At 47.3% G+C, this 17,543-nt stretch overlaps 1 protein-coding gene across 1 annotated transcript in view; it reads left to right on the forward strand.

The window, feature by feature from the left end:
* Positions 1 to 17,142, forward strand: part of LOC138283386 (uncharacterized) — a 34,670-nt gene extending 17,528 nt beyond the window's left edge. The window contains exon 4 of the mRNA XM_069221360.1: positions 16,059 to 17,142. Coding sequence (XP_069077461.1) covers positions 16,059 to 16,441 — 383 coding nt within the window. The 3' untranslated portion in view covers positions 16,442 to 17,142. The remainder of the gene's footprint in view (positions 1 to 16,058) is intronic.
* The last annotated feature ends 401 nt before the right edge of the window (positions 17,143 to 17,543 follow it).

The raw sequence follows: 17,543 nt of genomic DNA on the forward strand, positions 1-17,543 counted from the left end.
GAGCTGAGCGTTGACGATCTTCTCGATGACCTTCGCCGGGAAGGGGAGGAGGGAAATCAGGCGGAAGTTTTTGAGGTCGTTGGGGTCTGCTTTGGGTTTCTTGAGGAGGGTGTGGATTTCGGCGTGCTTCCAGCTTTCCGGGAAGGTTGCGGTTTCGAAGGATAAGTTGATGATCTTTCGAAGTTGGGGGGCGATGGTGGAGTCCGCTTTGTTGTAGACGTGGTGGGGGCATGGGTCTGAAGGGGAACCTGAGTGGATGGAATTCATGATCTTGCAGGTTTCCGAGTCATCTACGTGGGTCCAGGCGGTTGGTGTGGGTGGAGCTGTTGGAGGTGGGGTCTGGCGGAGGCGTGGTGTTGAGGCTGGTGTGGATGTCGGCGATCTTCTGATAGAAGAAGGTGGACAGGGCTTCACAGAGTTCTTGGGAGGGTGGGATGTCATTGGCGTTAGCACTGGGGTTGGATAGCTCTTTCACGATGCAAAAGAGTTCTTTGCTGTCGTGTGCATTGTTGTTCAGGCGTTCTGTGAAATGGGAGCGTTTGGTGAGTCGGATTAGCTGGTGGTGCTTGCGGGTGGCTTCCTAGTGGGCTGCCAGGTTGTCTGGAGTGCGTTCGAGGAGCCATTTCTTCTTTAGTTTCTGGCAGGTGCGTTTGGAGGTGATGAGTTCGTCTGTGAACCAGGCGGCTTTTTTCTGTCCTTGGTTGTCGGTTGGCCTTTTGAGAGGTGCGAGGGTGTTGGCGCAGTCGCTGATCCATTGTCGTAGGTTGAGAGCGAGGTGTCTGGGTCGGTGGAGTCGGTGGGCGGGTTCTGGGTGAGGGTGCTGGTCAGTTGGTCTTCGGTGACTTTGCTCCAGCGGCGGTGAGGAGGTAGTTTGGTGCAGTGGTGTTCAATGTGCTTATTGAATGTGAAGTGAATGCCGTGGTGGTCGGTCCAGTGGAGTTCGGTGGTGTGGCTGAAGGTGACGTGGTTGCTTGCGGAGAAGATCGGATCGAGCGTGTGGCCGGCGATGTGGGTGGGTGTGTTGACCAGTTGTTTGAGGCCGAGGTTGGAGAGGTTGTCGATCAGGGCTGTGGTGTTGGCGTCGTTCTTGTTTTCCAAGTGGAAATTGAGGTCTCCAAGGAGGATGTAGTCCGTAGAGGCGAGGGCGTGGGTGCTCGTGAGGTCGGCGATGGAGTCACTGAAGGGAGCTTGTGGTCCTGTGGCAGATAGGGTCCTAATTAACTACTATAATAACATCTTTGATACCATCCGATGCCGGGTTGCCCATGCCCTGAACCAAAGCCTAAAAAAGTTTCTAAAATTCATCAGCTCCAATCTCATTATTATTCGGGCCGGGGACTTTAATATCCTGAACACGCATTTACCCCTGGTCCTGTGGATTTACTACCCCCTATTGGACAGGATTTGATAATTTTTGTCACAATGAGGATGGAGAAGCCCTTAATCTGATGTTGTCCACTTATGACTTAACGCTTATGGAACATAAACACAGTGTTTCTGACAAAACTATTCCAACTCATAGGGGCCCCAACTCAACCTCCGTTATAGACCACAATATTTTGTCATCCTTTTCACTAAATGGCAGCGACACACCCTATACTGTGCTGACCCTTCTTAGTGACCATGATCCGATTATCCTCCCTAAGTCCTGCTGGGGGCCAAGGGATGTGTTCTATACTATCCTAAATTGGATCGAAGTGCACAGAACCACGGGGTGAGACGGAAATGGGAAGACATTGTGCCTGCTGACTGACAGCCCACAACATAGATGACATTTGTATAAAAACTGGTGGTTCGACCAGGCCTGCATGTAAGCTAGGAGGAATCTTAAACTAGCCCTGCAATCATCTCCTACAGCCCCAATAGTAATTAAGTCCCTTTGAATAAAATACAAGAAGGCAAAAGGAACTAAGGGAAGAGGCATGGTCCAAATTAGCCCTGGCGACAGAGACTAATAATACCAAACTGTTTTGGGAAACCATTAATGCCCCTTTCTTTCAGAATGGATGCCATCAGATCTGGGATCCAGTGTAGACTGCGCAACATGGGTGACCCACTACTCAGAAGTTTTCAAGGAAGGGACTGGGCCGGTAGATATAACCAGGCAGATCGAGCAGGGCCAACCTAACTATTTAGAGATCAATACAGATGAGGTTCACTCTGCTATCCTAGCTGGAGCTGAAGGTAAGGCCCTAGGACCAGATGGTGTTCCAGTGGATGTCTTTAAACATAACATCTCTTTTTGGGTGCCAATTTTGACTAGAATATTCAACTTGCCCTTATCTGGCGATATCCCGCCGACATGGTACACATCCATCATTATACCAATTTATAAGAAGGGAGATAAGACCGACCCTAAAAACTGTTGACTAATTTCTCTGCTGGACTCCTCTTTGAAAACATGTAGTAGAATAATATTGGAAAGATTAAATGACTGGGTCTTAGAAAATTTCTTGGCTGTTCTGTATAGCGATTTGACATGCAAAGTCCGTTTCGGCCAACTTGGAGAATGCACCACCCCTTTCAAGACAGGTGAGGTATCCGCCAAGGTTGTGTCCTTGCCCCGTTATTCTTTTCCCTATACATTAATGGGGTAGATAAACATCTACAGGGTTTACAGGCCGATCCCCCGTACGTGCCTGGACACCCGTTACTTTATGCAGACGATGTTGTCTTGATCTCCAGAACACCCATGGGGCTCCAGAAGTTAATGTGCGGTTTTTGACAGTTTATGTCATCTAAGGATATGATAATCAATAAATCCAAAACATTTCCTATGGATTGTGGCAAGAAGATAAAGAAATGCAGAAGCTTTTACATTCAGAATATGGAGATTAGTACTGTTAACTACTTTAACTATCTGGGGGTATTATTCTCTAGCAATGGTAAGTGCGACCAGCTGGTTTGTTCGGGTAGGAACAAACATAGAAGAAACTCAGGTGCTATATTCAGATTTGCTAGTAAACTAGGGAGTCGCCCCATAGGCACCATGTTGGATATTTACAGGACTAGAGTTGTCACCACGGTTGCGTATGGTGCAGGGGTATGGGTTACACCAAAAGTGCTCCCCTACAATTAGAGGAGAATTGCTTCCTAAAACGTATGTTATGTCTACCCACATCAGCCTCTAATTGGATTACGAATCAAGAAATGGGTCTACAATATTTGGAAGATGTTCTACAGGTGAGACCCCTCACCTGCTTTTATGGCATAGTATATGGTCTTTAGGAAGCCACTGGTCTTACTAAAGATCTTATACTAGACTGTATGAAACTGGATAATGCCATGTGTATACCCTGGATAGCTTTTATTGAATCCTACTTTAAATCTGTTTTTAACAGATCCATAAAACAAAATCCAGAAGACATGCTGTCATTTTCCATTTTTTTTTAAATCAAGGACACTTTTATGAAACTTAAGGCGGACTCAAGGAAACTAACTGAATCAACTAAAACCACTGATGGCTTTTACTTATCCTGATCTTTGGATTTGGCTATCTTTCGATGGTCACTAACATGCAGCACAGGTTGGTGTTAACTAGACTAAGACTGGATATTGCTCACCACCTAGTAGCATTTCCCCAAACTAGGCATTGCCCTTTAGAGTCAGACAGATGCCTTTGTGATGCAGATAGCAAACAAAGCACCTTGCATTTCGTCCTATTCTGTAAATTCTATGAACACCTTAGAATCACCTATCTTAAACCACTTTTTAACGCACTTAATATAAGAACTCATCAGGAAGCTTGAAACTCCTGTTAGCCTTATACTCCCCGAATGTATGCTACAGAGTGGCAAACTATATCCTAAAAGCAATCCATTTCAGGAAAAGTCTTATTGCACTCTAAAATTTGTTTTAATTATCAATTATATTTTAACTATTAAAATTTCCTTTACTTCCAATTTTTTAATGAGCTCATTGATTAATGTTTTATTGCTTTACTGTATACTATTATTTATTTTTATGGCTTACTTTTGGTATAGCCGAATAATGATTATGAACTAAACTATTGACTTACAAATCTGGGTGCACTGCCATACATTAGAAAACGATGGAATTAAATGTGGTACCATGCTCTGATTTCTTTCAAACCACCACTATACAGCATTTTCATGATGTTGAAAATACCAAGAGCACCACACAAGCACCTCGCAAGTGCTGGCTGATGTGGCATTGGAAGGCCCACCTTATGCAGGGCAGATGGCCTGTCACCGGTTGTATGTCGGAACGCCGCCTGCCGGAACAACGAGTGCCGGAACAACGAGTGCCTGAACAACGAGGTCGGAACAACGACCTTGTTGTTACCACTAATGCCTTCACCACGAACGACTTAACAACGATATTTTGTTGTAAAGGCATTCCTGGTAAAGGCATTAGTAATAGGCATCCATTGATCCTTCATGCGTCTCCCCGACCCTCCACCCCGCCCCCAAAACCTAACCCCCCCAAAACCTAAAACCCCCGACCCCCCACCCCGCCCCAAAACCTAAAACCCCCGAACCCCCCTACCCCGCTCCAAAACCTAAAACCCCCGACCACCCACCCCCCAAAACCTAAAACCCCCCACTACCCCCACCCCCACCTCAAAACCTAAAACCTCCGACCCCCCACCCCGCCCCAAAACCTAAAACCCCCTGACCCCCCACCCCACCCCAAAACCTAAAAGCCCCCACCCCCGCCCAAAACCTAAAACCCTCCGACCACCCACCCCACCCCACCCCAAAACCTAAAAACCCCCACCCCACCCCAAAACCTAAAACCCTCCGACCCCCCACCCTGTCCCAAAACCTAAAACCCCCACCCCCCCACCCTGCCCCAAAACCTAAAACCCTCCGACCCCGCCCCAAAACCTAAAACCCCCGACCCCCCACCCCGCCTCAAAACCTAAAACCCCCGACCCTCCACCCCTGCCCCCTACCCCAAAACCTAAAACCCCCAACCCCCCACCCTGCCCCAAAACCTAAAACCCCGACCCCACCCCGCCCCAAAACCTAAAACCCCCCACCCCCTACCCACACCCCAAAACCTAAAACCCTCTGACCCCCCACCCCGCCCCAAAACCTAAAACCCCCTGCCCCTGCCGCAAAACCTAAAACCCCCGACCCTCCACCCCACCCCACCCCACCCCAAAACCTAAAACCCTCCGACCCGCCCCAAAACCTAAAACCCTCTGACCCCCCACCCCGCCCCAAAACCTAAAACCACCCGACCCCTGCCTCAAAATCTAAAAAACCCTGCCCCAAAACCTAAAACCCCGCCCCCCCACTTACCTGAGTCGTTGCCTCGTCGTCCGCCCCGTCCTCCTCAGCCGACTCCCTTGTTTGTGTCTTAACCACGCATGTTCTTTGTTCAGGACATGCGTGATTAAGGCACAAAAAAAAGAAATCTTGGTTAAGGAAAGCGTTGTTCGCTTTCGTTAACCAGGACTTCGTTGTTACAGAGTCGGCATAGAGGACGTTTCCCCCTGTCACCATGTCAGCTGTGATTTCTGCAACTCAGAACCTCTACACGTAGTATGGCATTACAGGCACAAAAACATAATTAATAAATAACAATGTCCCAGATACGTTAGGAATAATTTTCCAGCAAATGAGGGACATTGATGTTTAATTTCAGCAAAACAATCAGCAAACCCCTGCATTCAGAGTTGACTTTGGAATATTTAAAAAAAAGTTGGACAGTCCTTCACAATGCCACGAAAAGGTGGATCAGCCAATATTGTCAATTATGGCTGAAATTTAGCCTGCCACACTGGATGCACTATTTGAAAAAAAATCTCTATGACCCAGCGGTGGACTCAGTACAGCAATTTACCAGTCGCTGGGGAGTTGAAATTGGAACTCCTACCAATAAAATCATTTGGAGGCATGTCTGCTTGCTTCTAAATGTAGCTCTAGATAAGGGGTCAATAGTTGTTTTATTACTGTCTTATAAAAGTTTTTCCGACTCCCAAACTGGAATTTGGAATGGATACTGATTTGGTATGTGGAAGCAGAGTGCTGTAGGTTCCTTACAAATACAAAATCAGTATCGAATGTATCAATGTTTTGCAATTGAAATCTGCTCACAAAGCATTGATATTTCCTTTCAATTTCAAAGGAGGTGATAACCTATTCGCAAAAGAGAAGGGGTAAAAAAAAAAGTTTGTTTAGGAGAAAGCAATGGGCTTCCCCCAAATAAATACAAAAAATATATATATTTTCTTTTTAAACAAAATCCTATTTCCCTTAAAGGGAACGGGCTTTATTAAAAAATGTTTTTCCTTATTAAAAAGCCATCACAGACATGTTGGTCTGCTGGCCGTAGAAGGCATCATCCATATGATGGCCTCCAATTGTAGCAAGGCGGAATCTGTAACGACCCTCATTAATATGCATGAGGTAGGCTGGATTCTGACTAGAAGTGGGCAATAAGTTTCGCTCCACCAAGGGAGTTGGTGGTATTTTGGCCACTCCGTGTTACGCTTGTAATGCAGAAATCAGGCAAAATTCCACCAACTGCTGCGTGGAAGAGGTTGTTTTACATGTGTGGCTTACCAACGTTTAGAAGACGAGCACGAGTGAGAATTGCCACCCCGTAACATGATTTTTTGATGCTAGGTGGGCACCTGATGAGATTTTTTCACCATGAATGGCTGCAACCATTTGCGGTGAGAAAGCTGCAGCTCGAGTAGAAAATCTACTAGAAACTCTGCAAGTTCTGTGCACCCCAAATTCCAACCCAATATGATGTAGAATTGTAATATGCAGCCTATTAGTACAGAGGCCAGTTTTTGAATTTCTTTACTGGTTGCAAAAATACTTGTCACAAATTGTGACCATTGTTTTGTGACCGGTAAGTATAACTTATGTCCCAAAGTCTTAGGGGCTGATTTAAGAAAAGTGGCACTGCACCCACTGCAGCGCCACTTTTATTGCGTCCCTTAGTGCCCACTAACACCACCATGTGTACGCCGTATCTAAGATACAGTGCACCATGGCGGTAGTTAGGGAAACTAGCATCAACATTTTTGACACTTTTTTGTAGCTTTGCAGGACTAGCGTAAACATTTTTGACGCTAACCCTGAGAAGCCCATTGAGGCCCACTGAAAACAATGATGTGCCTCCTTTTAACACCTGCTCTGAGCAGACATTAAAAGTGCAGAAAAAAATAACGCAAAGAAATCTTTTAGATTTCTTTGCACCATTTTTTTCAGCCCCCTGTACAGGGGGAACACCCCCTTTCCAGACATAGGCCCTCATTCTGACCTTGGCGGGCGGCGGAGGCCGCCCGCCAAAGTCCCGCCGTCAGGTTACCGTTCCGCGGTCGAAAGACCGCGGCGGTAATTCTGACTTTCCCGCTGGGCTGGCGGGCGGTCGCCTTCAGGCCGCCCGCCAGGCCGCCCGCCAGCCCAGCGGGAAAGAGGCTTCCACGATGAAGCCGGCTCGGAATCGAGCCGGCGGAGTGGAAGCTGTGCGACGGGTGCAGTTGCACCCGTCGCGTATTTCACTGTCTGCGCAGCAGACAGTGAAATACATTTAGGGGCCCTCTTACGGGGGCCCCTGCAATGCCCATGCCAGTGGCATGGGCACTGCAGGGGCCCCCAGGGGCCCCGCGACCCCCCCTACCGCCATCCGGATCCCGGCGGTCGGACCGCCGGGATCTGGATGGCGGTAGGGGGGGTCGGAATCCCCTCGGCGGCGCAGCAAGCTGCGCCGCCTTGGAGGATTCAATGGGGCGGCGGTACACTGGCGGGAGCCCGCCAGTGTTGCCGGTCCGACCGCGGCTTTACCGCCGCGGTCGGAATCCCCATTGGAGCACCGCCGGCCTGTCGGCGATGCTCCCGTGGTCCTCCGCCCTGGCGGTCTTTGACCGCCAGGGTCAGAATGACCGCCATAATGCCTGGCACAGGCATAATGTAGCGCAAAGGGTTACAAAGTGGTGCAATGCATGCATTGCACCACTTTGTAAATTTGGCGCATCGATTTTGGCCTCGTTGGGCTACATTAGCGTAAAAAACATTACACTAATGTGGCACAAGGAGGCGCTCGGGGCTCTTAAATCAGCCCCTTAATACTTTAAAGTGTAAACTTAGTAATATGAAGCCATCACAAAGATGTGATATACACATCTAATTCTTGAAAATCCAAAGTACTTGAATTTTTAATTCTTGAAATTCCCATAGCCATGAAAACCAAAACTGTGAAACAGGGTTTGTCATGTTTATCTCCTGGGTTGTGAAACTTCAATCCGAACAAAAGACTGAACCCTAACCTAGTGGGTTTTAGTGGGTTTTAGGAATGACTTAGAAACCTCTTGTTTAAGAAATTACTTCTCTGACCTATGCAAGTCTAGCCCCTCCCAATGTTTTTGGGAACGTCATAATTTATTATTAATGTAAGGTCTTTTGCTCTATACTCTGTGTTCTGTGCCCATATCCTATTCTTATTGCTCTATACTAAATTCTCACGGTTCCCTTTGTAACTACCCTTGTTTACTATTACTTGTAAAGCACTCCATTTTCTTGTGGGCAGCTCCGTGCAATACTAAATATTTTAAATAAATAAAGCAAAATAAATCATTCTCTGGTTTACTACAAAACCTTGCCTCAATACACAAAATGGGAATAGAATATTCATTTTACATTGACTATAAAACTATTATGACCTTCTCTTAAAAAGGATTCACCAAAGGCACTGGGAAATACTAGGGGGCATATTTATACTTGTTTTGAGCCGAATTTGTGTCATTTGTTTTACGCAAGTTCGGTGCAAAACTAACTCCATATTTATACTTTGGTTCTAGACCCGTCTAGCTCCAAAGTTATGGAGTTAAAGTCATTTTTAGACGTGGAAACCTACCTTGCGTCAATGAGATTCAAGGTAGGCATTCCATTGCAAAAAATGCCTTAGCGCCATATTTATCCCTCTGTGCTAAAATCATGCATGGGGAAGGAGTGGTAAAATAATGGTGCAAAAGTTGCTTTGCACTATTACTGAATGCCTGGGTCAGGTCAGGCGTCAAGGGACCTGTGGGCCTATTTCATGGTGGAACTCCATGGAAAAAGCCCACAGTTGCCCTCCCCAGGCCCCAGGGACACCCCCACCCACACCAGAGGGACAGCAGAGTACAGGTAAGTATTTTTAAGTGCAATTGGGAGCCCTGAAATGGGCCCCCCTACATGGGTGCAATGGCCATGCCCAGGGGACCCTGGTCCCCTGTGCTGACCATTGGGGTGGTGGGCATGACTCCTGTCTTTTCTAAGACAGGAGTCGTGGCATGGATGGATGGTCAGAAAATGACGCTAGACTGGTTAGAGTCATTTTCTTTACTCTAACATACCTAACGTAATTGTTTTTGGTCCAAAACCCCCTTCTCCCATATCGCCAGTCAAACCCAGCTAATGTAATTTTTTTATGCTATCCTACCCTTTACACTGTCTTGCACCATTCTATAAATATGGAGCCCAGCTGGTGTTCAGAAATGGTGGGAGCCAGTGCTAAACTTTTTGGTGCAAAACTGCGTTAGTGCAGTTTTGCACCAAAAAGTATAAATATGCCCTTAAGTGCCCTCTTGATTCTCGAGGATTTAGCAAAAAGTCACATTCTTTGTCCTCACTGCAGCTGAAGAGAAATCATATGTCAAGTGGGTTTAGCAATCCATTTGGTGCTTGTGTCTTAAAATAATATTGAGAAAATAACAGGGATAACTGTTCATAACTAATAAGTCTCCCTCTGTATTGAATTACTGGGAATACTTTTATTGTGAGAAGAATATCAAGATTCTCTTTTGCTATTTTTATTGTAGGGTTTGTGTGGCAATGGTTTTGGTTTGAATGTATGAGGCTGGCATCTTTATGAATTGTATCAACTCAATTGTTGGGCACAGGTTGACTTTTAGCAGCTGTTTTGCTTTTCATAAAAAGTTTATGGGTCAGGTATTAAGGGAAGTCTGCAGATTGTTGTATTATTTTTTGTTAGTTTGTGGAAGATTCTATAAGGCCTTGATTTTTAGGTCTGGTCAGAGACTACTTTATTTGTTTACCATACCTCATGAGGGTCGGCGGCATGGTCAGCCCATTTCAGCCATTGCCTTGTTTGGGTTTGTTATCTTCAGCTGTTGCTTATTTGAAATCCCTTTCACTTTTTTGTATCCCCAACCATGAGTGTTGTGGAGTTGTACATTTTGCAATGGTAATATTACCTCGATTATTGGTGAAACAAGAGTCTGGCTTATTTGGGACTTGCCCATTGCAACGAAAGTTGCATTATCATGTTATAGCTAACTCTTCAATAAATGGCGTAGTGGTCATTTTAGGTGGGATTATTCAATTGGCCAAGGATTTAACATGTTTTTCACCCTACAGTTGACAAAGCAGGAGCACAGCTTCAAAAAATGAAACGTTTAAATAAGCAGTAACAGTATCACTGTCTCACTGCTGAACAAACCAATACTACTTTCTGTTAATGTGATTTTTGTTCTGGTAATATTTTCTTGAGTGAACAACAGTACAGTGAAAAAAATATGGATTTAAATAGAACATTATATTAATTTTTTTTCAAACTACCATTGTAGACCATTGGCTGATGTTTTTCACCACTTTGCATTTAGATTTTGCATTCTAAATAATATGTGTACAGATAGGCAATACAACAAAATGTCTGTTACAGTGTCTTTTTTCCTAGTATTAGTATCTTGAAATTTAAATCGCATTGAACTGTAGTATTCTGGAAAACGAAGGAATTCACTAAAACGTCATGTCACCCATTTTTTGCAAGTCAACATTCCGTAGCATCCCATGATATTTTGCTGTATCTAACTTTGATGCTCTGCATGTTGACTATGATGCCGAAATATGGACCACAATTTGAGAATGATCCTGTTTCACGCAATGATATGTTTGCAAAATGTTAGTGCGTTTAAAGACAATTTAAAATAAACCCCTAGAATTAATCCAGTAACTTGTAAACCAGTTTTTATCTCATGTCATCCACTACACTTAGGGGCACATTTTCAAGCCCCTTGCGCTGTTGCAACACTCATGGGTTTTGACGCATTCCCAGATTTATAAGGCAATGTAAACCTGGGAATGAGTCAAAACTATTCACCTCCCCTGGGGAGGCGTAACGAGGAGAAATATCACTATTTGTAAATTTTCCACTTTCATCCTTTTTTTGCCGAACACATAGAAAGAGGAAAACACATCCACGGATAGTTTTTATGCAGGAAGGTGTTCCTTCCTGCACAAAAACAATCCCACTTGCAGCGCAGGCACACTTGCTCCATGGTGCAAGGGTGCCTGCATTGGCCCTAGGCAGCCTATTGTGTGCTAGCACAGGGGGAGTGGATAGAAATGCACTGTATTTTGTAAATACTGTACAATTCTGCCCTTTGTCTGCGGAGCAGGGCAGCACAGCAAGATCACTTGCTGCGCTGCCCTGCAACACTTCATTATAAATATGCTCCTTAATTTTTGAAATGTATTTTCATTAGTAGTTCAGTTATTTTTTTAACTCTAGAAGCAGGAACATACCGTAGAAAAATGCAATTTTGTGTACCAAATGGAAAAGGCAGAAATGCACTATATTTATGAAATAAGGTGCATTTCTGTGCTTTCCCCCTGCAATCGTGCCCTTTTGGCTGCTTAGTGCCAATGCAGGTACCTTTGCTCCATAGTGAAATGCTTTATTTTATTTTTTTTCTGTAGGAAGGGACACCTTCCTGCACAAAAACAATCCATGGGGGCATTTTCTTCTTTCTGTGTAATCTGCAGAATGCAGCACACATAGGCCCTCATTCTGACCTTGGCGGGCGGCGGAGGCCGCCCGCCAAAGTCCCGCCGTCAGGTTACCGTTCCGCGGTCGAAAGACCGCGGCGGTAATTCTGACTTTCCCGCTGGGCTGGCGGGCGGTCGCCTTCAGGCCGCCCGCCAGCCCAGCGGGAAAGAGGCTTCCACGATGAAGCCGGCTCGAAATCGAGCCGGCGGAGTGGAAGCTGTGCGACGGGTGCAGTTGCACCCGTCGCGTATTTCACTGTCTGCGCAGCAGACAGTGAAATACATTTAGGGGCCCTCTTACGGGGGCCCCTGCAATGCCCATGCCAGTGGCATGGGCACTGCAGGGGCCCCCAGGGGCCCCGCGACCCCCCCTACCGCCATCCGGATCCCGGCGGTCGGACCGCCAGGATCTGGATGGCGGTAGGGGGGGTCGGAATCCCCTCGGCGGCGCAGCAAGCTGCGCCGCCTTGGAGGATTCAATGGGGCGGCGGTACACTGGCGGGAGCCCGCCAGTGTTGCCGGTCCGACCGCGGCTTTACCGCCGCGGTCGGAATCCCCATTGGAGCACCGCCGGCATGTCGGCGGTGCTCCTGCGGTCCTCCGCCCTGGAATGACCGCCATAGAAAGAGGAAAGAACGAGGGGAAATAAATATATTTCTGCTTGTTATACCTTCCCTGGGGAAGATTACGCTTTTGACACATTTCCATGTTTACATAGCCTTGTAAATCTGGGAATGTGTCAAAATCTATGGGTGTTGCATGAGAAAACACACCCCTGATGCAGAGTAAGGCAAAGCAGTGACTTGCTCTGCCTTTCCTTATTCCATATCTATGAGGCCATGAAAAGCCATGCAAACTGGCTTTGCATAACCTCCTAGATGGGTCTTCAGTCTGCGCCACCGGAGCGTCTGAGAAAGTGACACTTCGGCGGTGCACGGGGCTTGTATATGTGCCCCTCAGGGCATTCTGCAGCACATATAGAAAGAGAAAACAACTCCATTGATTATTTTATGCAGAAAGTAGTCCCTTTCTGCACGAAACAATCCTACATGCAACTAGGCAGCCAAAGGGACGCCAGAGCAGAGGGAAAGGACAGAAATGCACAGTTTTTTCATCAATACAGTGCATTGCTACCCTTTCCCTGAGGCACAGGTCAGAGCAGCACGGGTACTTGTTGTGCTGCCCTGTGTCACTATTCTTGTAAATATGCTCTTAAATTTGTTTTCCTGGCACACAGCTGCATTTAAACATCTACACTACAGGAAACTAAAAGAAAGCACATTCTGATTGTTTTTCATATGTGGAGGGAAGAGGCTTCAGAATAAAAAGATTATTATGTCACTACAACCATCAAAGGAACTAGTATTAATTATTGGATGTGTTGTGTATTTTCTGCTCACTTCAGAAGTGGTGCTAGTAAAGACCTGAAGTGCTGCTCACTTTTTCTGACTTCAGAGCATCTCTAGTAATGACCTGAGGGTCTGTGCTCTTTCTGCTAGCTTCATATGTAGCTCTAGTGGCCACCCAATGTACAGCATCCTTTGCACAACCCTCTGAGGCCCCTAGAGTAACAACGGTTGGTACTGCACCCTGGTGGAACGGGCAGATAAAAACATCACTTGTGTGGTAGGAGTGGGAGGGTTTAGCATCATCCACATGAACACATGATCCTAATTCATAAAGATTTTGCCCTGACTTAGGGCCTGATTAGGAGTTGGGCTGTTGAACCGCTACAAGGCCAATCCAGCAGTGGTGAGGAGGCCATCAAGCCGGTGGCCTCACCCTCACCATATTATGATGTTTCCACCTGGTTGACCAGCGGAAACATTGTGGCGGCATTGGCCTCAGTTCCATTAGGGAGCTGAGGCCAATGCGTCACACACAGCACCCTTGGAAAGCCCACTTTCTGCCATAGCAGACAGTGCACATTCCAAGGGTGCTGGAAGGGGAACCCCTGCACTGCCCACAACATAGTCGTGGGAAGTGCAGGGCCCCACTGTGGACCCCAGCACTGCCTTTCCACCCACCTTTTCATGGCAGGGAGCCCACCATGAAAAGGCTGGTGGAAAGGGAAGTCACGATCAGCAAGGTGGTGCCGAACTCGACTTCGACCACTGCCAACCTGTCAGGATCCATGATCCTGGCAGAGGTGACAGTCTTCCGGTGGTCCGACGGCCAGGATTGTAATCTGGCAGTCACAATGCCAGGATTGTGGCAGTTTTGGAGGTCCGAGAACCGCCAAACTCGCAATGAGGGCCTAACGCAGTTTTGCGTCAAAAATGTTAGTGCTGGCTAGCGTAATTTCTTAATCCCAACTGGGTGTCAAATTTATACTTTGACGCTGGGTGGCGCTAAGAACAGGTTAGAGTAATTTTTCCTGACACTAACCATTGCGCCTTGTCACAAGGCAAAATGACTCTAATCTGGTTTGTGACATGGAAAAACGTTGCAAAACAGATATGCACCATTTTTCACTGCAATAGTGTCAAAATGAGATGCAAACGCAGCAAACAGTGCCAAGGAGCCCCGAAATGGATCCCAGAAGCCAGGAGAGACCCCAGGGAAACCCCACACAACCAGGAATCAGCCAGGAGGACACAGACAAGACCCAGGGGAGAGACAAGAAGAAGAGGGAGTGTCGCTTCAGCATAGAGGAGCATGAAATCCTGGTCAGAGAGGTGACGAAGCACCAGCATCAACTCTTCATCACCTCTAAATTGCCAATTGGGAGGAGAGAGGCAATTTGGCAACAGATTGTGGACAAGATTAACAGTGTGGCAGAGGGCAGGAGAACTGTCACAGAGTGCAAGAAATGCTGGCATGACTGCAAGCGCAGGACAAAGTAGAAAATGGCAAGGAACAGGAAGACAGCACTGCAGACCGGAGGTGGGTGTCCAGCACCGCAAGAGGACCTGGACGAGATGGAGGAGATAGTTGCAGCCGTCATTCCGGAGGAAATCATCACTGGTATCACAGGAGAGGACAGCGCAGACTACCAGGAAACAACACATATGGAGGGTAAATTGCATGGGGGACAAAAATGCCTAAATGTCAAGTGCAAGAAGGGGGAGGCACACACCTACTACACAATGCACATCAGCCCTGAAAATCAGGCAGTGGAAAGGGAAAAGGGGCACGGCACGGTACTCCCTGCACTGCCCATGACAGGTGCATGGGCTGTGCAGGGGCATCAAGGGGCACAGCATAACACAACACCAACAACCTTTGCATGGGGGTACACCACCAAGTCAAGGCTGCTGGAAATGCTGAAGCAGACCAGGAGGGTAGGGTAGAATGTAAAACTGGTCTGCTGTCACAGGACAGCTGGTATTGTCAGATGTAAACTAGAGGACACTGCTCAGTCTCAGGCCATTGGCTCAAGTGGCATTTACCATTGACAACACTTGCCACTACTACCTTTGCTGTGTGCACTGGTCAATTAGGAAATGACAGTTAGGTGCCCATGGCACAAACACACTCAAAATGAGTGTTCAGTATGACTGCGTGATGAGATCCCACCAATCCCTATCCAAGTGCAACTCCTGTTAACTGCTCATGTCCACAGACTCAATAATCATTAGACACTGTAACATGCATTATGATGTACACAGCAGTAATCTCGTACCCATGCTGCCCATTCCAGGGTTTACCCCTATGCCTGTGTCACAAATAGCTGAAATGCCACCATCCAACATCTCAGGTGTCATAGTGCTAAGACAACAGCATTAAGGGGGAGGACATATGTGTGTAGCTAGGCAAACACACCCACACTGTCATAAGAGGAAATGAAACTCTGCCAGGCCCATAAGTGCAATGCAATGTAGCACACATATGCAAACATCCACATGAGAAACTACTAATGGTGACCCCTGTATCGTTTCATGGAAATGCAATACATGGTATGGTGCTAGGTCTCAGCACCGTATAGGTGTATGTGAAAAATGATAGACTGGGGCAGGGCCCTATTTTTATGTGTGGTGCATGTGGCATCAGCACACCAACAGTAATTGCAAGGCCTCACCATGCTAATGGAAGCAGAGGAAGGATTGATTCGGACAAGAAGGTGGCAAGCCACAATTTGGACAGAACCCACACCTAGAAGATGTGACGCAGACAATTCCCCAAACTCCCCACACTACATGTGACATGCAGGTGGGGCATAGGGCTAAGAGACTGCAAACATTAATGACAGGAACAATGCATGGGAACCAAGATAACAATGTACCACCAATAGGAAGTCAGTGATGCTACCTCATAACTGGCACAACACAGACACACTAATTGTACCATATCTCATTGCAGAGGACGATGGCTCTCCTGTGGATCTGTCGGTCCTGGACTACCCTGATGACCTGGATGATCATCTGACAACCATCAGCCAGGAAACACTCCAAGATGTCCTGGGAACCCTCCAGACACCAACTCCAGTCGCAAGGAGGAGCTCACATGTAGCAGCCATCCCAGAGGATGCATCCACAACCCCAATAGAATGGACTGCCAGCTCAAACACAGCTGAGGACTCTGATGACACAGGGACTACCTTTGAGAGGTCAGTAGTGGGAGTACAGCAGGAGCTGGCCAAGGAGGTGCGGGTGAGGATGCAAACTACGGCAGCAAGCCTTGAGGTGATGCGCATGTGCATGATGACGTCCACAGAACAGTCAGCAGCCATACAAGTCACATAATGCCTACTGCAAGGAGTCCAACATTGTGTAAAGGACCTCACCACTGCTGTGAGGGAGTTGCCACAACACCTGCCCTCCCAATCTTCCAGCTGTATGCATGTCAACAAGCTGGACTCCCTCAGGGCAGACATGGCTGCCTACTACAGGGATGTTGCTGCCATACTCAATAATCAGCTGTTCCTCCTTACTGCAGTTATGCCATATGTAGTTCCACAGATGACAACTGCCGGGAATCTGGAGTTATCTTCTCCAACCACTGAAGTGTGTGTTGCCCCCTCAAACCCACCACCACCACCTTCAAGGGCAGAGGAGACAACACACACATCAGAGGATGAAGATGTGGAACAGATCATATTCACCCCTATGAGTACCCGGTAGCACCAGCCCATGCCACATGGGCACTGATTTTCCTTTGTCCTGTGCTTGACAACATGACAGTGTTGCTACAGTTGGTGACATGCACTCTTTACCGACACACTGTTAACCTTACCACTATGGACTGCAATTGTCTCTCACTACTCAATTCGCAATTCATGTTCCTCTGCACTGAAAGACACTTCATCTCAGCATGTCCAATGACATGTCCCTCAACCTTGCACTTGTGTTGCGTCACAATAGAATGTTTTACACTAATGGGGTCACAAACCTGGACTATGTAAATATTGCACTACAGCACTTTAAAATAAACAGCACCTACACAACCTCTTTGGGGGTCATTTTGACCTTGGAGGTCTTTTTCCAAGACCGCCGAGGGACCGCCGTGCGGAAGACCGCCAGTGGTGGCGTTTTGCCACTCTGCCTATTATGACCGTTGGCAGCTCTCCGTCCTTTTACGGACAGAGAGCCGCCAATAGCCATACTGGCTGGAGGCGGGGAAGTGGAGGTTGCTCCACCGCCACGCCAACAGAACACCGCCCAGCGAATCACATCCTGTGATTCGCCGTGGCGGTGTTCTGTTGGCGTGGCGGGGTCGGCGGAGCTGCCCCCATGGCTCCCGTCCCCTCCCGGAGGATCGTCGGACCAGGTAAGTCGATCGTCTGTGAGGGGAGGGGGTCGGGGGGTGTTGTGTGTTGTGTGCGTGCATGGGGGTGTGCATGGCTGT

This window comes from Pleurodeles waltl, chromosome 3_1 (assembly GCF_031143425.1).
Source record: "Pleurodeles waltl isolate 20211129_DDA chromosome 3_1, aPleWal1.hap1.20221129, whole genome shotgun sequence".
NCBI lineage: Eukaryota > Metazoa > Chordata > Amphibia > Caudata > Salamandridae > Pleurodeles > Pleurodeles waltl.